A 26,651-nucleotide genomic window follows, 5' to 3' on the forward strand; every position below is an offset into this window, starting at 1 on the left:
TACCATCATTTTTTATATATTAGGAGACTGAGGACTAGAGAGAGGTTAAGAACTCACATTTAATAAATAAATACTCAGGGCCATATTAGGTCTTCCTGACTCCAGGTGTTGTGCTCTATTCACCTCACCTACTGCCTTCAGAAGCCTAGACTGAGCACACTGGACTAAGAAGCAGGGAACCTGAGTTCTCATACTCTACCACCCAGTAAAGGCCCCTTATTACAAGTCACTTAGCACCTCTGTTCCTCAGTTTCCCTCCATATAAAATGAACAGATCTAACTAAATGATCTCTCAAGGCCCATCCAACTCTTCACATTTCATCTAATCAGACAAAAACCATCAACAGTACATTTACTGCACAGTTGACCATCAAATTAGGGCTCAGGCTCACTCATTAGGCATAATAGTAAGAGAATACTGTATTCCTTCAGCCTCTGATTTTTCTGTGGTCTGCTTCAAAAACACAGATGACATCAAAGCCCTTATCTAGCTGTAACTCAATTAATCCCCCTAAAGTGCTACTCAGACACCTCATCACAAGGTGGTGATGGCCTAGTATCCTCAAAGACTGAACCAATGCAGTACCTGTCTTAGATCAGGTCTCAGAAGGTGCAGTCTTGGAGAAAAGACATCAAGTATAGGATGTAAAGAATTAATTGTTATTTGAGGTTTTTATGACCCCATCTTTTGGCTAGAATTAAAAAAAAATAAACCTCGGCGCGTGCACTGGCTTCTGGGGCTCCGCAAATGGCACGGTGCTCCACCCACTGCTTGTAGCCGTCGCCGTGGAGCTGGCACCTCACATCATCACCACTTACCGACGCCTACATAGGCCTGGCAAAATTGTAATGATTGGGAGCCTAGTGAGGGCAGTCATGTGACTGTCAGAGCGGCCAGCCAATTGCGTCAGCGAGTGGTGATGACGTGAGGTGCCAGCGCCATGGCCACGGCTACAATCAGTGGGTGGAGCACCGTGCCGTTTGCAGAGCCCCAGAGGCCAGTGCACGCGCCGAGGTTTTGTTTTGTTTTTTTTTAATTCTAGCCAAAAGATGGGGTCATAAGAACCTCAAATAACAACTAATTCTTTACAAGGATAATTTCAAAGAGTTCATTTCAGAGAGGCCTTCCCCCCCCCCCCCAGAAGGCTGACCACCAGGTGATTCATCTTTTCAAAATTGGCCACTCACAAAAAAAAGTCTCCTAAATAGACCAATAGAAGGAGTGGGAGGAAATACACGCACCGAAGAAAAGTCCTTGAAGTATCATTGTAAACTCTGCTACCCAGAAAGCTTGCTTCATATTGAGATTTAATCCCCATCACTCTGTTTCCCAAATTTGATGTTCTAGCCAAAGTGAATTACTTTCTGTTCCCTGATCACAACATTCCATCTACCACCTCCAGGACTTTGCCTAGACTGTCGCTCATGCCTAAAATGCTTCTCCTCCTCACTCTGGTCTCACGCTTGGAGCCTCAGCTCACACCTTACCTCTTACCTGGGACCTTTCCTGATTCCCCCCACCTTGTTAATGCCCTCTTGCACCAGGATGACTTTATATTTATTTTCTATTTCTTTATCTGGGTACATCTTTTCCCTCAACAGATTTTAAGCTCATAGTGTAAGGAAGGGTAAAGGCACCATAATTCATTTTCATTGCTTTTTTACCCTAGCATAATAGCCATCATGTGGGAGGGACTTAATATACTACATTACGGGGCAATGAGGGTTAAGTGACTTGCCCAGGGCCACACAGCTAGTAAGTGTCTGGGGCTGGATTTGAACTCAGGTCCTCCTGAATCCAGGGCTGGTGCTTTATCCACTGTGCCACCTAGCTGCCCCCTAATACTAGCTCAATTTTAATGAAGTACACATGTAAGCACACACCTACACTAAATACTTGCTGCTAGCCCATTTGAGTTTAGGAGTTGTTTATTACAGCAGGGTAAAGTCAATTGGGTGTGTGTACTAAGTCCAGCACCAATGTGTTGATATCTCAGGCTACCAGACTATCAAAGTAGAGATGAATGTGCCTGTGTTGGAAATGGACAAAGCTTCTGGAATGATCAGCAGTGGAATTGAGCCTTTGAGTGACCACTGAACTTTCAGCATTGGTAGATGGGAGGAAGGGGGGAGGAAAGAAGGAAGGAAGGAAGGAAGGAAGGAAGGAAGGAAGGAAGGAAGGAAGGAAGGAAGGAAGGAAGGAAGGAAGGAAGGAAGGAAGGAAGGAAGGAAGGAAGGAAGGAAGGAAGGAAGGAAGGAAGGAAGGAAGGAAGGAAGGAAGGAAGGAAGGAAGGAAGAGAATGGACTGCCTAGAGAAAAATGGTGGGTTGATCCCTCCAAGGTCTGAAAGAGAGAGGAAGGGAGGGAGGAAGGAAGGAAGGAAAGAGAATGGAGAGAATTTATATAAAATTACAATAAAAAATTCAACTTCAAATGTTTTCAAATTTTCATTACCCAATCTTATTCATAGATTTCTGTTGCATGTTCCCCCAATGATTATAAATTTAGATCCAGAAGAGACCTTATAGGCTCTTTAATACAGCCACCTCATTTGACAGATAAAGAAACTGAGGCAAACAATTATGAGATTATCCCACGGGTGCACAGAGAGCAAATAGCAAAACTGAGGTTTGGGCCAATGTCTTCTGTTCTTTCCACTGAACCATGCTGCATCATAGTTATATTGGATATATGCCCATCCCTTACCACATACAGGACAGAGGTTGAAAACAGAAGTGGCTCTTATCAGAAAATTCCTGAGCATTTCTAAAATGACAAGGTCATTGTTCTTTAACATATAAGGCAGGTTATTGAAACTGACCAGACTGAACTTTGAAATCCTGTTAAGGTTTGCTCAGGATGTAAACAATGGACAAAGATTAATACATAATATGATGCTTTGCATATCTTGGCAGCTACATGATGGATGGAGATGTAGAATGAGACCTGCTTTCAGGTGGACAATGGATGGATTCATTTTGCTCAACTATATATATTTGTCATAAGAAAGGGCTTCTGGGGATGGGGTGGATTAGGTGGGGGAGAAGTAGGGGAGGCAGTGATGATGGTGGGGAAAAAGGAGGTGAAAAAAGAATGTCAAGGAAACACTGAAAAAATACATAGAGAAGAGAAAAAGGAGGTAGAGAAAGACACATAGGCAAGCAGGGCAGAGTAGGTAAGACCAAGAATAATACATATTTTTTGTTCAATGTACTAGATAGAAAAAGAAAGTAAAGAAGAAAAAGCAAAAAACATTCCCTGTCCTCAAGGAGCCCACAGTCTAACTAAGGAGACAATACATAAACAGTGATGTACAAATGATATTTGGTGTTAAGTTGTTCCAGTTGTATCTGACTCTTTGTGACCCCATTTGGGGTTTTCTTAGCAAAGATCCTGGAGCGGTTTGCCATTGTCCTTCTCCAGATCATGTTATAGATGAAGAAACTGAAGTAAACAGGGTTATAAGTGACTTATCTAGGGTCACACAGATAGTAAGTATCTGAGGTCACATTTGAACTCAGGTCTTCCTGACTAGACCTGGCACTTTATCCACTGTACCACCTAGCTGTTCCAGGATAAAGACAGGATAAATGGGAGATAAACAATAGATGGAAGAGGCTAGAATTCAGAGGGATCGGGAAAGGTTTCTTGTAGAAAGTGGTATATGCGTTAGATAGATGAGAGAGAGAGAGAAAGAGAGAGAGAGAGATACATAGAGATCTATCTCACATATATATGTATGAATAACTAAAATAGGATCAGAGATTTAGAGCCAGAATTAATCTTAGAGTGCATGGAATCCAACCCTCTCATTTTATAGATGGAGAAACTGAGGCACAGAGAGGTAATTTGCCCAGGGTTACATAGCTCATAAACATCTGGAACAAGATTTGAAATCAAGTCTTTCTGACTCCAAGCCCAGCTCTCTATCCACTGCACCACTGACGTCTTATATTAAAACCTACAGGGGGCAGCTAGGTGGCCCAATGGATAAGGCACCAGCCCTGGATTCAGGAGGACCTGAGTTCAAATCCAGCCTCAGACACTTGACACATACTAGCTGTATTACCCAGGGCAAGTCACTTAACCCTCATTGCCCTGCAAAATAAAATAAAAAATAAACAAAAAACAACAGCAAAACAAAAATCTACAGGCTTAGGGCAGTAGTTCCTAACTTGTGGAACCTGAGCCCCTTGAGGGAGCTGTTGAATTATAACAAGAAATATTTCAATCTGTATGGACATCAAGCACTGTCATCTTTTCTTTAGCTCCAAAACAAAGCAGCAATGACTCAGTCTAGTAAATAAGCAAACATACTGTGCCTCCTGTATCCTGAATAAATAAGATGTCTCACACATATATGCATATGCTGTTGTGATTAATAAAACACAAATTCACTTAGAAGCATTCCTGAACTCACAGCAGCTTTATGTCACTGGGTATTTTCTCAATCACCAGGTAAAACCCTACAGACATTGTGAAGAAAATTCTTTGTCAGGTATAAGGTACTATATAAATGTTATCTATTACTCTTGTTGCAATAATCAACCTCACAGGTTTATTGTAAGGAAATCTTTCTTTAAAGTACTATATATCTGGCCTCTGACACTTGACACTTACTAGCTGTGTGACCCTGAGCAAGTCACTTAACCCTCATTGCCTGCCCCCCCCCAAAAAAAACCAAACAAATAAAGTACTATATAAATGTAGTTTACTCTTTAAAAAATGATGAGCAGGATGCTATCAGAAAAACCTGGAAAAACCTACATGAGCTGATACAAAGTAAAATGTAGTGCATACAAAATAACAGCAATATTGTAAGATGATCTGCTGTGAATGACTTGGTTATTTTCATCAATGTAATGATCCAAGACAACTCTGAAGGTCTAATGAACAATGAGATACATCTACAGAGAGAGAACTGATGGTATCTGAATACAGATTGAAGCATAACTTTTTGTTAGTTCCTTTATCTGAAGTTTTGTTTTTGTCTGTTTTCTTTCATAACCTGGCTAATGTGGAAATGTTTTGCATGACTACTCATGTATAACTTATATTGAATTGCTTGAATTGTGGCGGGGGGAGGGAGGAAGAGAATTTGGAACACAAAGTTTTTTTAAAATTGATGTCAAAATTTGTATTTATATGTAATTTGGGAAAATAAAATTCCAAATATTGAAAAAAATTTAAACCCTACAGACAATATTGGTGTGCTATGGCCCACAGGGTCACAAAGCATTGCACATGACTGAATGACTCCACATGATGCTTGGACATTTTTTGAGGTGGCAAAGAGTCCTCACACTTGAAAGGCTGGGAATCACCGGTTTCTGGTATCTGTTTGATTCAATTAAACTCAACAAAGTATGTGCATTTGTTGCTTTCTGGGTACCAAGCACTTTGTTGGGCAATAAGGTGACAAAAATGAAACCAGTCCCTGCTTTCAAGAAGCGTACATTCTACTGGAGCAGACAAAACATATATACAAGTAACATAAGCCATAAACCAATAAACCAATCAACAAGAATTTATTTAAATGCCTACTATGTGCCAGCCATTATGTGAGGTGGTGAGGCTAAAAAGCAAAAGCAGTTCTTGACCTCAAGGAAGTTACATTCCTCTGGGGGAAGAGAGGAAAGAAAAGTAAATAATGTATATAAACAAATACAAGTAATTATATATGAACTAATCAATGAATAAGCATTCTATTAAGTACTTATTGCATGCATTTAGAGGCAGCATGCTCTATTGGATAAAAAGACAGCCTTGGAGATAAGATTGGAGTTTAGGTCCTGCTTCTCATATACAATGACTGTGTGACCCTGTGTAAGAAAATCTTTCTGGGGGTAGCTAGGTGGCACAGTGGATAAAGCGCTGACCCTGGATTCAGGAGTACCTGAGTTCAAATTCGACCTCAGACACTTGACACTTACTAGCTGTGTGACCCTGGGTAAGTCACTTAACCCCCATTGCCCCACCAAAAAAAAAAATCCTTCTCTGCCTCAGTCACTTATAGCTTCCAAGGCTATAAGTAACAAAGGAGGTGCCAAACTGTACATGGAAGATAACAGGTCCAATTTCTATCCCTGTCCCTATGTTCCAGGCACTGGCCTTAGGGACACAGAAACAAAATTAAACAGTCCCTGACCTCAGGGAGCTATGTTCTTCAGAGACATCTGGTCTTCAGGGAGAAATGCACCCACATATATGGAGGCAGCTAGATAGTGCAGTGGTTAGAACACTAGGCTTGGAATAAAGATTTATCTTCCTGAGTTCAAATCTGGCCTCAGACACTTACTAGCTGTGTGACCCTGGGCAAGTCACTTCATCCTGTTGGCTTGTTTCCTCATCTGTAAAATGAGCTGGATAAGGAAATGACAAACTACTTCAATATCTTTGTCAAGAAAACCCCAAATGGGGTCATAAAGAGTTGGACACAACTGAACAACAATAAAAATTAGTTTGTAATACAAAGCATTTTCAAGGAGAAAGAGCTAATATCTGGAAGGGAGAGAGCAGGAAAGACCTGGGTGGGGTGGCCTGTGCTTTGGAGGGAGCCCAGCATTCCCCCAATGAGTGGCACCATTGGGATCACTGTCCCCACAAGAGAGTAGACGTGGTCAAAGTAAGTGGATGCCAAGGCTCTATTGTCCAGTGCTAGTTTATCCAATGAAATGGGAAATATGTCATGGCTCTTTTGCCAAGAGAGAGATGTCATTTAGCTCGGGCTATGACCAGGCTTATCTTTCATCAGCCCAGACAAGCTGAGAATGGGCTAACTAACAGTGCCCCACTTCCATCTAACCTGCCAGAACCGTATGGTAGGTCTAGAAAGCCCGGCAGCTTGGAGGAAGACATGGAAGGTACCAAAGCAGGCTCCCCTCTCCCACCCCCCAGCACAGCTGCCACCATTCACACCAGCCCTGGCAGCTCTATGCATATAATGGTGCAATCACCAAACATCATGAGATTCTAAAATAGGGAATCCATTTGGAACGGGCCTATTTTTATCAAGATAAAGCTTCCAGGCAGCGCTACTGCTCTCTTTGTGATTTATCACTTTTTACTAAGGCTGAGTTTCCTTGGAAGTGAGGGCCCAGTCCCAAGGAATCAGTGTGGCTCAATGGAAAAAGAGAATGAGGTTTAGAAATGGAAAGACTGGATCCATGCCCCGTCACTGCCTCTTACTAGCTGGCCTTAAGACTAGATGACCACTGAGGACGCTGGCAGCACCAGACCTATGAAACCACCAGTCAGAATTGTTTCAATATCTATGGAAATACAAGGGCTTCCTGAAGAAGAGCTATGAGAAGGCCCCTCCCTTCCTTCTTCCTGGAGGTGGGGAACTATGGGTGCAGAATATCACATACCCTGGTAGATATGACTGATGAATTTAGTTTTTCTAAACTCTTTCCCACCACTTTTTTTTTTCTTTTTCATTCTTTGTTATTTAGGATGGGTCTCTGGGTGTGAGGTGGGAAGGATATATTGGGAAATTAAGTGATACAAAATCAAAAGATAGCCATTATTTAAAATTTCCCCAAAAAGTAAAGAAAGAAACCACTGGGTCTTTCTAAAGCTGCCTAATATCCTTTCACCTATACCCACCACACAAAGCAGAGCAAATTCATGGCTAAACTGCCTGATGCCTTCCCTTACCCCACCCAACCCTCCCCCATCAGTGACTATGTAGTAGGTCTTCCTATCTAGATTTCTCCTGTGAATTAACTGATAGCTACAATTCTGAGATCCCATTCAAATTTGCAAAGAACTTTATGTCATCTTATTCGATCCTCATGACAGCCTTGTACTCTCACTATTCGTATTTTACAAATGGAGAAACTAAGGCTAAGATAAATTAAGTGACCCAGCATTCAGGTGGTTTAGTAGGTAGGCAAAGCACTGGACTAACAAGCTAGAAGTCCTGAGTTCAAATTCTGATTCAGACACTTGACTAGCAGGGTATCCCTGGGCAGGTTATTCAACTCCATTCTTTGATGTCTTCATCTATAAGAAGGGGTTGGAGCTGATGACTTCTATGGTTCATTCTATCATCCTATGGATTACCCAAGGTCAAACAACTAGTACGTGTCTAACTCAGCACTGAAACCCATACATTCCTAGGGGCAGCTAAGTGGCGCAGTGGATAAAGCACTGGCTCTGGATTCAGGAGGACCTGAGTTCAAATCCAGCCTCAGACATTTGACACTTACTAGCTGTGTGACCCTGGGCAAGTCACTTAACCCTCATTGGCCCGCAAAAAGAAAGAAAGAAAGAAAGAAAGAAAGAAAGAAAGAAAGAAAGAAAGAAAGAAAGAAAGAAAGAAAGAAAGAAAGAAAGAAAGAAAGAAACTCATACACTCCTGACTCAGATTCCTCCAAGGCTCTGTTCACTGCATCATCTGACTACCTAAGACAGGAAAGACAGTACCCTGTCCTAATTCTCACTCTCATATCTCATGGGGTAGGGGAGCCTTGAGAGACAGACACTTTGCAATTGTGTTCAATACAATTCAACAAATATCCATGGAGCATCTCATCCAACCAGCTCTGCCTTCTTGGGAGTGCTATGTAAATTCCACTCTAAAAAAATAACAAAACCTCTTCTTGCGTTATATGAATGCAAAGACTGTTCAATATAACCTTATGGATTAAAGGAAACCTTCAATAGCTCCTGTAGTAAGAACAAAAAGTTCAGAGAAAAATGCTATCCACACCCAGGGAACTGCGGCGTCTGAATGCAGATGGAAGCATACTGTTTTCACTTTTTTGTTGTTTTATGGTTTTTTTCTTTCTTGTGGTTTTCCCCTTTTGCTCTGATTCTTCTCTCACAACATGACTAATGGGGGAAAATGTTTAACATGATTGTAATGTGTAACCTATATCAGACTGCTTGCTGGCTTCAGGAGAGGGAAGGAAGGAGAAACTTTTCTAACTCAAAATCTTATAAAAATAAATGTTGAAAACTATCTTTACATGTAATTGGAAAAAAATAAAATACTATGAGGTAAAAAAAAAGTTCAGAGAAAAGATATATTTGAGCCTATGACTAGAGATAGTGAAGAGAGGAAGGTAGCACAAGACAGATGGGAAACTCTCAAAAATAAAAATTCTGTCGATAGAAATGCAATTTATTCTCATAGGCAAACAAGCCGGTCTACCTGTATCAGTATGGCACACAGAGAAAAGAGGGGAGGCAGGGTTGTGCCAGATGACTCAAAAAATACCACCACCTCCTCCTCTTAGAAGGGAATGGAGGGGCAGCTAGGTGGAGGGGCAGCTAGGTGGCGCAGTGGATAAAACACCAGCCCTGGATTTGGGGGGACCTGAGTTTAAATCTGGCCTCAGATACTTGACACTTACTAGCTGTGTGACCCTGGGCAAGTCACTTAACTCTCATTGCCCTTTTGATGATGATGATGATGGTAGTCAATACTTATAAAGTGCTCTAAGGTTTTCAAAGAATTTAAATATGTTATCTAATTTAATCCTCACAACAGCTCTGCAAAGAAAGTGCTATTTTTTAATCATCATTTTGCAGGTGAAAAAACTGAAGCTGCAAGCAGTTGGGCAATTTTACCTAGGGTTATACAGCTAAGAACTGTCTGAGACAGGATTTGAACCCAGGTCTTCCTATCTTTGAGTCTGGCATTCTATCCACTGCACCACCTTGCTTCCTCTTTTGTTTTGTACATAATAATATATAAAACCCATATTAAAGAAATGTAAGATATTTGGGAGAAGGCATTAGTAGCTGGGGAGGAAGGAGGGAGGATTCATCACCAAGTTGTGCATGAGTTGATCAATTTTTCAGCTACAGCAACTTTCTTTTTATCCTATTTCCTTATTTATTTTATTTTTCCCCCAATTACATGTAAAACAACTTTTAACATTTTTTAAATGTTGAGTTCCAGTACTCTCCCTTCCTCTATTCCCTGCCCCCTCCCTGAGATGGTAAGCAAATTGATATAGGTTATACATGTGCAATCATGAAAAATATATTTCCATATTAGTCTTGCTGTGAAAGAAAACAGATATAACAACTCTCAAAAGGCATCTCCCCACGTGTAGAAGAATCCAGATAGGTATCAGTGGAAGAGATACCCACATCAAGGAAATCACCACTCTGCCTTTTAAAAACCGTACAGGGTTGGGGGGGCAGGTAGGTGGCGCAGTGGATAAAGCACCGGCCCTGGATGCAGGAGGACCTGAGTTCAAATCTGGCCTCAGACACTCAACACTTACTAGCTGTGTGACTCTGGGCAAGTCACTTAACCTTCATTGCCCCACAAAAAGAAAAGGGGGGGGGGAATGTACAAAAGATGAAAAGAAAGCCATACAAGCATGAACAAATACATATATGTGTGTGCATATATGTATATATACATGTATATACATGCACATACACATATGCATACATATACATATATGTTTAAAACTGGCCTGAATCTGTTAGGATAATGCCAGGAAGTCTAAGGTTCAAAATTAACTAAGAGCTGTGAAAAAAGTTAAGAACAACAAAATGGGCTCAAAAACCTGTCTAGAACAAATGGAACAAAGAACCAATAGGCTTGTTCTTGGGGCAGATGGCATAGTGTTGGCAGATAACAGAAACCAAGCAGAGCAATTTAATCCCTAGTAAATAGATCCTTTCATTTCCTCTACCAAGAAGGATAATCTTCAAACTAGAAAGAGGAGGATGAACATGGTTGAGAGATAATTGGAGCCCAAAATAAAGGGAACTAAGGATGAGAGCACTTAGCTCGTTTAAATGAGTTCAAATCTCTAGACTCAGAAGAATGTAATTTGGACTTACTGAAAGTTTGTGAAGAATTTATGAATATAATGACATAACTATTGAATCATGTTTAAGAAATCAGGAAGATGACAAGACAACTGAAAGTGAATTCTGGGAAATGTTAATGACCAAGCTTAGCTATGAGAAAGAAGAGCTCTAAGAAGGCACCTCCCCTCCCCCCACCTTCAGTTTTTTCAAAGGTGGGGGGCTGTGGCCACACAACTCAGAAATATGCTAAGTGATTTTGCTGAACATTTTTATTTCTCTTTTTTTGGCTCTCTGGGAGGGTAGGAAAGAGACATATTTTGTTTTGACATCATCTTCATTTCCCAACATATCCTTCTCCTTCCCCCACCCAGAAAGCCAGCCCCTAAAACAAAGAATCTTTAAAAAGGGAAAAACATTCACCAGTGAAAGTCCCTCAGATATGTAAAAGAGGGAGGGAGATGCAGTCTCATATCTCCATAATACATCTTCATTTATTCTAAATAAAATCATCTAATAATCATCGATTTCCAGATCATAGATTTTTAGAGCTGAAAGGGACCTTAGCTGACCCCAGGCTTATGCTTGTACAAATAAGAACCTGAAGCCCAAAGAAGCTAAATCATCCCTGCCAGTCATATAGTGTCAGAGGTGGCATTTGAACCCAGGTCTTCTGGACTTCAAATCCAGTGATCTCATTTTGTAATCTTTTCTAGAATTTTTCTAGGGACTGGCAACAGGTTAACTGCTGATACCCATTTACCTGATCTGGTTCAATAAAGATCAGAAACTGGTGAAGTCATGCTCATCCTGGTAGCAATATGATCTACACTAGAGCAAAATGCTAAGCTCTCTATGACTCTCAGACACCTGGCTACCTCTCACCCCTAGCTGTCATGGGAGACATTGTTCATATCATTAGCCTATGGGAGTGGTCAATGTGAATTTATCCCCTTAGTGTTTTGAATCCAGAACCCCTGACTCCAAAGGAGGACAATTTCTCTGTATATCACTATTCACAATGCTCTCTCATGGAGTCACTTATCTTCTCTAATCAATCAATTAACAAGTATTTCTTAAGTGACTTATATTTGCCGGACGCTGTGCTAGGTGCATGAATCCTAAATCTATTTTTCTAGCTCTGGATTCTAGAATTTTACCGAACACCTCCTTCTGCATTTTCTGTTGGCTTTCAAACTCAACACACTGAAAATGGGACTCATAGACTTCCCCCGCAAACCTCCCCCTCCTCCAAACATTCCTTTATCTACTGAGGACATCACCATCTTTGCAATCACCTAGGTCCATAGCCTCAGAGTCAGCCTAGATTTTTTTCTCTTCTCACAGCCTTATATCCACTAAATCACTAAGCTCTGGCAATTTTACCTCTGCGAAGTATCACACCTTACTTACCCAGGACCTCAAGATTTCACGTGTGAACATCTGTAATAGCTTCCTCATTAGCCTTCAGCCTCTCACCCTCTGCAATCCATTTTTTATAAATGTGCGAAAAATCATCTTCCTGAGGCACGGATCTGAGAACATCATTTCCCTTCTCTAACATCTTCTGTGGTTCTTTATTGCCCCCCCCCAAAAAAAATACAAACTCTTCCCTTTGGCATTTAATGTCTACCATAATCTGGCTTCAAATTCCCTTTTCAGCCAGACTCAAATTTTAGTTCTTCCCTAAACTCATCATTCCTTTTCTCCACTTTATGATCCCCACAAACTTTTCCATGCCTGGAATTTCGATTCTCCTTCAGTTTGTCTTTCAGAACTCATACCTTCCCTAAAGGGATCAGTTCAGACACTGCTTCTTCTGTGTCCTTCCCTGATACGCACCATCTCTCCAAGGACTAGCATGTTCAGTCCCTCCTCAGATTGGCTCATTTTTACTAGTGCATGTAGTATTTGCTGTCCTTTCCCCTCCCCCAGAATATAAAGTCTTTGAAGTTAGGTTTCACTCGAAAGATAAATTGTAGAGGAAAGGGAGTCAAGGCAAAAAAGAAGTATTAGAAGGCTCTAGGGCAATAATCTAGGAAGGAAGTAAAAATATAATAATAATAACATCTAGCATTTATATAGTGAATTAAAGTTTACAAAGTGCTTTATTATCTCATGTGATCCTAGAAATAATCCTGGGAGGCGGGTTCTATTATTATCCCCAATTTACAGATGAAAAAACTGAGGCAAACAGGGGTTGTGTGACTTGACCAGATTCACACAGCTAGTGTCTGAGGCTGGATTACAACTCAAGTCTTCTTGATCTCAGGCCTGGCTTGCTGTAGACTATAACATCTTGTACTTACTATGTGCTCCCTGGTTCCCTATGAGGTTGGTGACCTTGTACAGCCCTGCCTCACTTAAATCCAATTCACTGCAAGTCATGACATCACGCCAATACCATGGTCCTCTTCAAGAATGAAGGACAAAGTGAAAAAAGAAAAAAAAGAAAATATTAGGGGGCAGCTAGGTGGCACAGTGGATAAAGCCCTGGCCCTGCATTCAGGAGGACCTGAGTTCAAATCCAGTCTCAGACACTTGACACTTACTAACTGTGTGACCTTGAGCAAGTCACTTAACCCTCATTGCCCCATCCCACCCCCCAAAAAGGATGAACAATAACAACAATCTATAATGCTCTTTCCACTATGCTAGGCTAGCTTTCTAGTTGATGGCAATACCAAGTTTTAAACCCAGATCCTTCTGAATCCCAAGCTACTGCTATTTCCCTTGGATCACTATGGACATGCTGAGCATGAGGCACCACTAGGCATCTAGGTCATAATGTCCTTTAGGAAACCAGGGATACAGGTCTGGAGCCAAGAGAAATCAAGGCTAGAAATACAGAGTTAGGAATAGAAATGATAGCTGCAACTATGAAGAAGAACGGGATGGCCAAGGATGAGAAAATAGAGAAAAGGACCAATGACAGAGCCTTAGGCAACAAAGGATCAGGAAAAAGAATGAGGAAAAAGGAGGGGGGAAAGAGAAAGACTGATTACAGACAAAGAAGATGAACCAAGAAATCATGGTAGCTCTGAATTGGTCAAGTCAATAAGAATTTAATGTGGGGGCAGCTAGGTGGTGCAGTGGATAGAGCACCAGCCCTGGATTCAGGAGGACCTGAGTTCAAATCCAGCCTCAGACACTTGACATGTAGTAGCTGTGTGACCCTGGGCAAGTCACTTAACCCCAATTGCCTCACAAAAAAAAAAAAAAGAAAAAAAAGAAAAACACAGAATGGTTGGATCTTTTCGCAATTCCACCAACAGTGGATTAGTGTCCCAGCTTTCCCACATCACCTCCAACATCCAATATATTCCATTTTTCTTATATTTGCCACTTATCACAGAATTCTTGAGGGGAACAATGTATGACAAGATTATAAAAGTAGATTGGGGTCCTGGTTTCTATCATTTTTAAATACCAAAAAATTGAGTGATATATTTGATCATAGAAGCAACAAGAAACCACAGGAACTTTCTGAGTGAGGAAGAGTATGCTGATATAAGGAGGACCTCGTGGCATCATTTGCTACAGAGAAATCAAGGACAAGGCTGTTGTATCTGGCAATTAAGATGTTATTGGTGGGGGGCAGCTAGATGGCGCAGTGGATAGAGAGAGCACCGGCCCTGGAGTCAGGAGGACCTGAGTTCAAGTCCAGCCTCAGATACTTAATACTTAACTAGCTGTGTGACCCTGGGCAAGTCACTTAACCCCAATTGCCTCACTAAAAAAAAAAAAAAGATGTTATTGGTGGGGCAGCTAGGTGACGCAGTGCATAGAGCACCGGCCCTGGAGTCAGGAGTACCTGAGTTCAAATCTGGCCTCAGACACTTAACACTTACTAGCTGTGTGACCCTGGGCAAATCACTTAACCACAATTGCCTCACTAAAAAAAAAAAAAAAAAGAGGTTATTGGTAGGGGCATCTGGGTGGCACAGTGGGTAAAGCACCAGCCCTGGATTCAGGAGGACCGAAGTTCAAATCCAGCCTCGGACAATTGACACTTACCAGCTGTGTGACCCTGAGCAAGTCACTTAACCCTCATTGCCCCACCAAAAAAAGGTTATTGGTAACCTTTCACAAGGTCACAGAATTAAGGGTTGGGAAGACCCTCAGCAGCTACCTAGTCCAATCCATGTCTAGGGAAGGAAACCCTACAATGATATGCTACAAAGGTCATCATCCAACCTCTGCTCGGAGACATCCATTGAGAGGGAACTCAAAACTTATTTCCATTTCACAGGGGTCATTAGATAGTTGGGGCCAAAAGGTAACTTATACAGCACTCACAAGGGAGTGGATGGTGAATGTGAGTCAACAGAAAACTTCAAGAATTTATAAATAAATGATGGAGAGGTAGGAGGTGATACAGTAATTGTATGAGAATAAGGGTGAAAGGAAGGTTTCATCAATATTGAGGAGACCTGAGCATATTTAATCGAACAAGAGTATCCAGAAAAAGAATATCCCAACACAGGCCAAAGATCATCACAAGAATTTTGGAGAATGATGGGGGACACTGATAAACTGGAGCACATACAGAGGAGGGTGACCATCATGGAGAACGTTGTAGCAACTTTATCACATAAGGAACAATTTAAGAAAACAAAGATGTGTAGCCTTGAGGGGGGGGGGGAAGCCTTAGGGAGGACATGAAAGTTGTCTTCAGATATTTGAAGAACTAGTTTCTAGAATATTATATTCATTCTGTGATGCACCTGGGGTTAGGAGTTGGGGAAGAAGAAGAATTACAAACTCTGGTCAGAATAGGATAGAGAAAGTGATTAAACCTGTCATTTCCTCGGTATGGGAAATTCCCAAGTGGGGAAATTCTCTCTACCAATGCAAGTCTGCCCCTATTCTGCAATTGACAGTCTTGGAGAGTAGCCTGGGAGCATTGGGAGGTGTGGTGATCTTCCCATGGTCACACGGTCAGGATGTATCAGACAGGACTTTCTAGTTGCAAGGTTGGCGTTCCCTCCACACTACAGAATGCTGCCTCTCAACATAGCTGAAATAACAATAATAATAATGGCTAAAATGTATATAGCACTTTAATGTTTGCAAAGCACTTTGCATATGTTACCTTATTTGATCCTTATAACCCTATGAGGTCGATACTTCTATTGCCTTCATTTTACGGATGAGAAAACAGAAACTGAGGAAGGAGGAGGGATTTGACCTGGTCATACATGGAATAGCTCTGATAGTATTCAAAAATATCTTCCTGACTATAAGTCCAACAACTATATCTACTTTGTCAAGGTGCTTTCTCGTGGGTTTATTGCATTATGGAGTAAGGAATAGAAGGAACCAAATGGGTCATCATGTTCAACTCCCTCATTTCACAGTCAAGAAAACGGAGACCCAGAAAGGTCAGGATTTACCTACTCCTTGGTATGGCATTTCAACCCTTTCGCGTCCTGACCAAAAACTTTGTTGTTCAGTCATTTCAGTTGTGTTGGATTCATTGTGACCCCATCTGAAGTTTTCTTGGCAAAGATACTGGACTGGCTTGCCATTTCCTTCTCCAGTTCATTTTGCAGATGAGGAAACTGGAATCATGGACTCAAAATTACCTTTCCACTTTTATCATGCAAGATTCACCTTCCCACACTCTATGGTCTAGCCTTCTTACTATTTCTCATACACAAGATTCTGTCTCCCATCTCCACACTTTTGCCCCAGCTGTTTCCTATGCCTGGAATATGACACATCCATTGCACATTCACTCCACTCCTCTTAAAATCCCTAAATTCCTTCAAAACTCAGCTCAAGTACCATCTTCTTTTTGTTTTTTGTTTTGCAGGGCAGTGGGGGTTAAGTGACTTGCCCAAGGTCACACAGCTAGTAAGTGTTAAGTGTCAAGTGTCTGAGGCCAGATTTGAATTCAGGTCCTCCTGAATCCAGGGCCGGTGCTTTATCCACTGCGCCACCTAACTGCCCCAAGTACCGTCTTCTACATGAAATTCTCCTTCCCCAGCTACTTTACTCTCCCCCAACAAAATTACTTTGAATTGTTATGTGTGCATGTACCTGTGTATGTATGTATATATTCATGTCATCTCCCCCCAACCTCCAAATAGAATGTAAGTTCTCCGGAGGACAGAAATTGTTTCATTTTTTGTCTTTGTATCCCAAACTGGATCCTAGGAAATTATATAAAACAAATTTAGGGGCAGCTAGGTGGCGCAGTGGATAGAACACTGGCCCTGGAGTCAGGAGTACCTGAGTTCAAATCCAGCTTCAGACACTTAACACTTACTAGCTGTGTGACCCTAGGCAAGTCACTTAACTCCAATTGCCTCACTAAAAAAAAAATTAGCCTCACAGAAAAGAGATAAGAATAATTGTCTCCCTGTTCCTTTGCAGAAGTTGGGGCTCGGGGCTATGAAACACTTTGTATATTTCAAACATATATATGTATGTCTAAATAAATGTATAATATATTCTCATATCTATGTATATGTGTATATATGCACACATATTCATACATATACATATATATAGCATAATTAATTTGGTTGTTTGCTTCATTGATCCGATTGCCCGAGGTCACAATGTTAGTACAGTAGCCAGCTGGGTTTTCTCTTAATCCAGTGCCTTTTCAGCTTCCCTCTGCTGCTCTCCTCATTCCCCCCAATTATAGCAAGACAGATTTTGGTTTAATATAAGAAATAAATATGAAATGTTGAAACTTATCAAGCAGAGCCAAGAAGCCAACCTACAGAGTAACCATAATAATATAAATGTTAAGAATAACCACAAAACAATCAAAATTGGATGCTTGGAAATTACAAAGAACAAACTTGGCCCTGAAGAAGTGAATAAGATAATATCTCCCCAATTCTTTGAAGAGATGGGGGTCCAAGGCTGTGGAACATTTCATAAGTTACCAAATTCTTTCAATGTATCACTTGGTTTTATTGGGGGTTTTCCTGTTCTTTTTCTTTAAAAAAAAAATCTTTTTTATTGATATGATCGGTCTCTGGGAGGAGAGAGGACAAAGGTTATGGGGTGAAATGCACTAACATACATATTGAAGATTGCAATTTTTAAAAATCTACTTTTTAAAGAAGTTATTTAAAATGGCCTCGGTTCTTGAAAGATTCCTGTCACTGCAAGTTTCCAAGTACAGGCTAAATGACCTCCCATAGTGCAGGCCAAAGAAGGGATCTATCAGAGATTGAATTGGCCATGAGAGATGCCATATCCTTTTTACCCAAAAGACTCAAAGATTCCACAATCAGCTTCCCACACTGAAATTCATTCCCATTCCATGAGGCAGACGTTTAATTCCCAGGACCACATCCTTAGTAATTAGATTCTTCAGAAAGGGAGAGCCAGGTGTTTTTCCTGTAATCTGGAATGACTTTGCCTGAGTATAAGCTCCCTGGTCTGTTCTATGTTACTGCACTGAGATTGAGCTCGCTTGGGTAATTAAATGACCACAACCTCGATTGACCTACTTCCTCAGACACTATTGCTACAGTTGTGTAATAGCTCCAGGCTTCTCAAACTCCTCTTTGGAAAATGCACTGTCACAGACACACACACACTTCAGCTCCCAGTCATATGGCCCTTGCACACTTAATTGCTACGAGGCAATCAACAGCAACTTTGGGAAAGTCCTAGGTTGGCTGGCTTTTCCAAGAACTCCTATGGGAATTAGCAACAAGGGAATGACAGTATTTAGCCAAGATAAATTGAGGAAGAGAAGAAAAATTAAATGAATAGCCAGCAATAAAGATGAAGTTGTAAGGTCATTTAAAAATGGATCCCCAATTTAACTTTTGTGTATGAATAATATCTCCAAGCAATTAAAAATGAGAATCATACAGAAGGCTGTAAAGAAGGACATGGTGGGCAGGAGTACAACAGATATAATCACCAGGGGAATTTGTTTTGCTTGATGATGCATATTTGTTAAGAGTTTTTCTTTTCTTTGAGAGGGGAAGCAGGAGGGAGAAAATATATTGTTGTTATTTTTACATTTTAATTTAATTTCAAATATACCCCAAAATACATGCATGCATACATGTCCAAAGAAGAACATGACAGAACTAGAGAGAAGGATCATACCAGGGAAGTGTATGAACGAAAAGGGTCAGCTCAACACATGGATATGGAGTAAGGGAAGATAGGTGAACAGCACAAATGCCCCACACTTGGCAAGGTGCCACAAACAACACCCTTGAAATGGCAGGAAAAATCTAAGCAAACCTCCAGCACCTTGAATGGACTCTCTGGAGAAGTTAGGGAAGGACATGGATGAGACTCAGACAGTTTGGGCAGCCAAGGTTGGGTTGCCATCTGCATCACTGAAGGAAATTCCCATATGGATGAGCTCACAGATCTATTGGAGTGGGGCAGCTAGGTGGCACAGTGGATAAAGCACTGGCCCTGGATTCAGGAGGACCTGAGTTCAAATATGGCCTCAGACACTTGACACTTACTAGCTGTGTGAACTTGGGCAAGTCATTTAACCCCCATTGCCCTGCAAAAAAAATACTCCAATAGATCTGGTTTTGTTTTTGTTTATGTGGGGCAATGAGGGTTAAGTGACTTGCCCAAGTTCACACAGCTAGTAAGTGTCAAGTGTCTGAGGCCATATTTGAACTCAGGTCCTCCTGAATCCAGAGCTGCTGCTTTATCCACTATAGAGCCACCTAGCTGCCCCCTCCATTGGAGCATTTTGAATGAATAATAATAACTCACCTTCCCTCATTCACTCATAGGATCGGAGATTTAGAGAAAGAACCCTAGAGGTCGCCTGATTGAAGAAGCAGGATGGTATAGCAAGAGGGCAGTTTGGTATAATGGACAGGACACTGGACTGGGAATCAGAAAAACCTGGGATCGAATTCTATCTTAAACACTTAACTAGCCATGTGGCTCTGACTCTTAGAAGTTCTGGCCCAAGTCTCTTCACCTTTCTAGACCTCAGTTTCTTCATCCAGAAAATGAAGAAGTTGGCCTTTGGGGTTCCTTCCAACTCTGAAGCTATGGCTCTCAGCTCAATCCTTATATCTCAGATGAGGAAACCGAGGGACAGAGAGTTTAAGTAATTTTCCCAGGATTCAAACAGCTAAGAAGTATCTGAGGTAGTATTCCAACCCAAGTCTTCCTGATGCCAAGTCTAACACTGCACCAAGCTGCCTCAGAATGTGAAGTTAAAGATAGCAAAGTTACTTTCCTCCTAGCAACACGGTAGAGTGGATAATTGAAGTACTGTCTGTCAAATGAGAAAATTTAAGAGGTGAAATGACTTGCCTGAGGTCATGCAGTGATTAAATGCCAAAGGCAGGACTCAAATCCAAGTCTCTGGGGGCTCTGGGTCCAAGTGTTTTTCACTATCCCCATGCTGCCTCTCATTTCTAGATTAGAAACATGGACCCAGAGTTTTTAAGGGGCCTTAGAAACTATCTGGTCAAAGGATACTTCACCTAGGGTCCCAAAGTGTCAGAGGGCAAATTTCAGGGAGATAAGATTGAATGGGGAGGGGAGGGGATTACATATTTATTTTCACTAACTTCTAACCAGCATTTCCCTTAGTTATTTAAAACCATTACTTTTCAGAGACCATGATAAAAAAATGTTCAAGACCCTTGATATAGTCTAACTCCCTCATTTTACATGTGGGGAAAATGATGGGAGAAGGTGGTTAAGTGAATTAGGATCACATGAAAGTGACCTAAGACATCGTCTAGCCCAACCCCCTCATTTTACAAATAAACATAGAATTCTACTGGGATGGGACAACCTGTATTGACATTCTCATTTGTTGTTATTTAGTCATTTTCAGTCATGTCCAACTCTTCATGACCCAATTTTGGGGTTTTCCTGGAAAAAATATTGAAGTGGTTTGCCATTCCTTCTCCAGCTTATTTTATAGATGAGGCAACTGAGGCAAACAGGGTAAAGTGACTTTCCCCAGATCACACAGCTAGTAAGTATCTAAGGTGAGATTTAAACTAAGGTCCTCCTGACTCCAGGGCCTGCACTCTATCCACTGGCCACCTAGCTGCCTCTAATTTTGCAAATGAAGAAATTGAAAGGACAGCTAGGTGGGCACAGTGGATAGAGCACTGGCCCTGGATTCAGGAGGACCTGAGTTCAAATCTGGCCTCAAACACTTAACACTTACTAGCTGTGTGACCCTGGGCAAGTCACTTAACCCCAATTGCCTCACCAAAAATAAAAAATAAAAAGAAATTGAGACCTAGTGTGGAAAGGATCTAGAATAAGGTAAAAAAAAAAAAAAGAAACCAAAGTTAGAACCCAGGTCTCCAGATGCCCAACCTAATGTCATTTCCATCATGCCACATATGTGACCCAGCTCACAAATTAAAGCCCTCATCTATTCGATAAGTTATGCTGAGACACACAAACTTCAAAGTCTTGTGCAAATTACATTTCATGAGTAATTAGATTTGATTCATCAGGAAAAAATGAACCAATTTTCCATTACCCTATAACTAAATTCCTCTAAAAGTGAGTCATTTGTTAAAGTGATAATAGAATGATGAGAATTACGTGCCATTTTTTAGTTTTCATCTTGTCCCCAGGAATACCTACCTCGAAGCCTGCCTTTCCACAGTGAGTCTTCTCAAGGGCAGAGCATCAGATTTTGTATGGAAGAGATCAAAATCAGAAAGAATTGGGGAGGAGAAGAGTTTTGTTTTCTCAGTTCCTTCTAGGAACTTTTCCCTGTAATTTTTTTTTCCTTTTGGAGGAATGCAAACAAACAGACAGACAAACAAACAAAAACCTGCCACTTATGACAAAGTCATACTTTTCCAAACAAAAGAAATTCTTTTCAAGTCAAACACACTATTTTATTTTTCAAATTTACCTTGAATTTGGTGTATAATGATCACCAAGTGCTCTGTGTGTTTATTTTTAAAAATTAACCATCCTTACTATCATAAATTGAAAACTAGAGGGGACATTAAAGAATATCTAATCCAACCCCCCTCACACAGCTTTTCCATTTTTGAAACAGTGAAATTGGGGAAAGGATATTTTCAATTCCTTTCAAAAAGCATGACCCTATACCCCAAGGATACCCAAGGCAGAGAGCCAGGTTCCACAGATGGCACCAAATTCATAGCAGCAAAAACTTGAAACAAAGATAGTGCTTATTGACTGGGAGAAAAACTGAACAAATTATAGCATACTAATGTTATAGGACAATACAAAACAATATGAAAAGGCCAAAAGTAAGGAACTCAAAGAAATTGTATTGTATTGATGAGTTAAGTAAGCAGAACTATGAGAACAAATATGTGCAATGATCTCAGTAACATAAAAGAAAATAATTCAGCTTATGTCTTTTATTTCAGAGAAATATGAGAAGACATGTTTGCAGTGGTATATTGTAAAGGAAGAAGAATCAAGAGAACCTCGTATGCACTGGCTACAATAACGTAAAGGAAAAAAATTTAGATAAATGCAATAACCAGTCTGATCTCCAGAGGGCTAAGGTTGAACCCTGTTTCTCTTGTGCTAGGTACCATAGAGGTATGGAAGGAGGGATATATCATCACATGTGTTGCATGGATTGATTTGTTTTATTTAAGTATAATTTCTTTTTTTCTTTTTTCTTTCTTTCTTTTTTTTTTTAGTGAGGCAATTGGGGTTAAGTGACTTGCCCAGGGTCACACAGCTAGTAAGTGTTAAGTGTCTAAGGCTGGATTTGAACTCAGGTACTCCTGACTCCAGGGCCTGTGCTCTATCCACTGCGCCACCTAGCTGCCTCTAAGTATAATTTCTTAAAAGGAAATTTGGGGGGTATTTGGGAGGTATTGGAAAGTAATGGCAATTTTTTATTTTTTATTTTATTTTAATAGCATTTTTTTAAAGCATTCCTAAAACATTTTTAAAACAAAAAAGAATTATCACAAATACGTGTACTTTAAGGCATCATTCATCACAGCAAAATTAAGTTCCTAATGTAGGTAAAGCGCTAATAAGGTCTTGGTTTGGGGGGGTTTTTTGTGGGGCAATGGGGGCTAAGTGACTTGCCCAGGCTCACACAGCTAGTAAGTGTCAAGTGTCTGAGGCCGGATTTGAACTCAGGTCCTCCTGAATCCAGGGCCAGTGCTTTATCCACTGCACCATCTAGCTGGCAGTACTAAATAAGGTCTTAATCAGAGCCCTTCTTTGTCACTGTCCCCTCTCCACCGTTACCCCCACCCTGGGAATCAGTTATCATAATAGTCCACTTGGAAATTCAGCTATGTAGCTCTACTCCTATTTATTATTGCACGCAAGCTCAGGTGAGAAGGCTGATTTTACCTCTAAACAGCCACATCTAAACAGGCCACTATTATGTCTGTGACCAAGTAGAAGTATATGTTACATATAAGAACTCTGCCTGCCTCAGAACAGTCATTAGACCCGAAACAAGAAAGAGTGAGGGGTTTATGACCCTCCAACTTGTACTTTACAGTGAAATTGTATCATTTACAAGAATGTCTCAGAACCACCAGCTCTTTGCAAAATTATATGGAAGTACCCAGTATTATATTATCATATTACATATTCCTTATACTAAATTCTAATTGTCTTACTTCCACAAAGAAATATGGTCACTTCTTCCACCCACCCACCCACACCCTTTTTTGTTTTCTTATAGTCATTCAATTTTTTTAATCATTCAAGTCAACTAATTTTTAAGTGCCCACTCTGTGATAGGTACTGTGCTAAGTGCTAGGGATACAAAGAAAGACAAAAAACAGTCCCTACCCCAAAGGAGCTCACAATCTAATGAGCGAGACAACATGTAAAGAGCTACATTCATATCTCACCTCAGACACTTACTAGCTGTGTGATCCTGGGCAAGTCACTTTACCCCAGTGGCCTAAAAAAAGAACTACATACAAACAAGATACAGACTAGATAACTGGAGATAATTTCAGAGGTTAGGCATCAGTAACTTATTTTATTCTAGTGAGACCTATGATTTCATCAGTGTGGGGAAACGATTTATACCAATGCAGAGCACAGCAGATACATCTTCAACAGTTGCTGGAAGCTCAGAGAGGTTCAGTGATTTTCCCAAGGTCACACAGTTAGTAACTGTCAGAGGTCAGATATGAAACCTGGTCCTCCTGACTCCAAGCACAATACTCTTTATACTACATCATCCTGCCTCTACTTTCTAATGAGAAATAGACACGAAGAAAAGCATTTTCATTTTCTCCCACATGCAAGCAATTAGAAAGTTAGCTTCGATGACCACTATAATAGGAGTAAACTTTAGCTAAGAATAGCCAAGAAATTTGTATTAAGCACTTGCTGGGAACCAACAAAGAAGAGTTTTAAGAACATATTTTCTTCTAAATGAAGCTCAATACCTATCACATAGTTAGGGTAGCAAAAAAATAGAGACACGTGTATACACACATACATACGTACATGCATACATATACATATATGGGATAAACCAAATAGATGGGACCTTAAAAAAAGTTGATTGTTAGGTTAATGGAAAGCCACATATATCTACCCTAGACCTAGAAGTGGAAGGGGTCCTAAGAGTCAACTAATCCAAGCTCGGTGTTTTACAGATAAGACAGCAAGGTCCCAGAGACGGTTAATAACTTGCCCAAGGGCAGCTAGGTGGCTCAGTGGATGGAGTACTGGGCCTGGAGTCAGGAAGATCTAAGCTCAAATCCAGACTCAGAAACTTACTGTGTGACAGTGGGCAAGTCACTTAACCTCCTGAGCTTCAGCTTCCTCAAGTGGAAAATGGGGGTAATAAGAGCACCAATCTTGAAGGGTTGTGGTGAGGATCACATGAGATAATATTTGTAAAGCACAGCGCCTGACACGTAATGGGTGCTATATAAATGCTTATTCCCTCCCTTTCCTTTCTCAAGGTCACCCAGGTAGCAAGTGACAAACTTGGAATTTGAACCCACGTCTTCTGACTCCATACTCCAGTACTCTGTACCATAATTTAGTGCCTTACTGCCTCACGCTTTCTTGACCCTGACCCAGTAGTCGGTATTTTCTTGGCTTCAATTCTGATCCCCAGAAATACATTTACCCACTAGTTCAACTCAATCAGAGTCCATCATTTCTAAATTATGCGAGGCTGCCCTATCTCTAGCTGCATCCAGACCGTCACATTCTTGTTCAAAAGTAATGTAAGAATATCTTTGCCCTGCAACAAATCTACATTAAACGCCTCTACAATCTCCTGCCTTTGATCTTCTGCTCCAAACCCAGATCCTTTCAGTAGGATATATATTTATAATAACTGAGTTGCACTCAACTGTGTCCAGAAAAGGCAATGCCTCCTGGCTGCCTAACCTGCTCCATCAAGTTTCACACACTCTCAGAACCAGTGACATCTCGTGCCAAGGTTCACTTTTTTTTCTTTTGTGGAATCGTGACCCAGAGCCCAGCTCACGTCTCCAGCAAGTGGGGAGAGCAGCTCCCGGCTGAGGCTTTTGCCAAGGAAGTGCAAGCATGCGACTCCCTGTCAATTTCATTTAAATGGAAGGGAATGGGAGGGGGGAGCCTAGGCTAGAAACAGCAACTATAATAAGCACGATTTATGGAAATACCCAAGAAAAGCACCCTAATTTTTATCCAGCGATGCCATAAAGATGCATGACTTCTGCACACTGCATCCCGGGGCGGGGGGAGAGGGGGAGCAACCGATGCACTGATGAGAGGAACATTTAAAATTTCTCTGAGGTTCTAAGGGATACATTTACCTGGAAGACAAACATAGATCTCCCCTCCTCCCATCCAAACACATCCTGTTTTAAGAAAACACTCTGGAAGCTACCAGGCACAAGGAGCAACAGCGAGATGATTATTTATCCCAAGGCATAATGATGAGTGAGGTCGTGGGAGTTGGGGGAAGAAGGGGAGGGAAGGAGGCACGTCCTTACCTTAGCAGGCTTGAGAGTGGCAGAGCCCCGGAACCACTGCCTAGGATCCCTCCTTTCCTCCCAGAGAGGAGTTTCTCCACCAAAGCCACATTCCCAGTTCGAGCCGCTTCCAATAGCTCCTGGTCCTTCCCCATAATCACTCGCACCCGCACCGGGAAGGGTGGAGAGGGGGAGTTCTTTCCCCACCTTATGCTCCTACTTCCCGCCCCACCCCTCCCCCCAAAAAAAATCCAGCGCCCCTCCCCACCGCACCCTAAAAATAAGGAGAAAGCTTCAGTCAAGGAGAGATTCCTGCAGCCAGACGGGAGAACCTCTCTACCCGCACCTCTCTACCTTCTCCCCCTCCTCCTCCTCTTCCTCCTCTTCCTCCTCTTCCTCTTCAGGGCGCAGCTTTTACTGAGGGGAATTCAACCATCTCTGAGGAGGGGGGCTGTGCTAGCTCAGGGGAGGAAGAACCACCACTCCCTGCCTAAAACCTTGGGGCCTTTTCCCCCCTCTGAGGTGGTAGGGGGACAGGTTGCTTTTTAGAGGTGGGGGTGGGGAGAAAGGTAAGGATCAAGGAGAGGTGGGCAGTGAGGAATCGAGAAGGAAGCGAAAGCCAGAGAGAGTCTTTGCTGGCGCCGGGAGAGAGCAGAGAGCAAATGACCAGGGAAGAAGGCAGGGATGCCGCCCCAGGCCCGTTGCTGGGAGACCAGAGCTAGCATCGGAGGTGCTGGACAGCTCCGAGCTCTCAGGCGCTCCAGCAAGCCCTGCGCTGCTCCTCCCTGCTCCCAGTCCCCCCGGCCGAGCCTCTCTCGCTTGCTTGCACGCTGCCCGGCGGCGGCGGCGGCGGCGGCGGCGGCCTGGGCTGGGGATGCAGCTGTGTGGAAGCGGGGCTGCTGCTGGTGATGCTGCTGTTGCTGCTGCTGCTGCTGCTTATGCTGGTGATGCTGGTGATGCTGGCGGTGG

General features: G+C 41.7%; 1 protein-coding gene across 1 annotated transcript in view; it reads right to left on the bottom strand.

Annotated features, from left to right (window-relative positions):
• Positions 1–25,893, bottom strand: part of ANKS1B (ankyrin repeat and sterile alpha motif domain containing 1B) — a 1,325,415-nt gene extending 1,299,522 nt beyond the window's left edge. The window contains 1 exon segment of the mRNA XM_043965259.1: positions 25,704–25,893. Within this exon segment, the coding sequence (XP_043821194.1) occupies positions 25,704–25,837 (134 nt within the window). The 5' untranslated portion in view covers positions 25,838–25,893.
• Positions 25,894–26,651: the final 758 nt, after the last annotated feature.

This window comes from Dromiciops gliroides, chromosome 5, assembly GCF_019393635.1.
Source record: "Dromiciops gliroides isolate mDroGli1 chromosome 5, mDroGli1.pri, whole genome shotgun sequence".
In the NCBI taxonomy this organism is placed as follows: domain Eukaryota; kingdom Metazoa; phylum Chordata; class Mammalia; order Microbiotheria; family Microbiotheriidae; genus Dromiciops; species Dromiciops gliroides.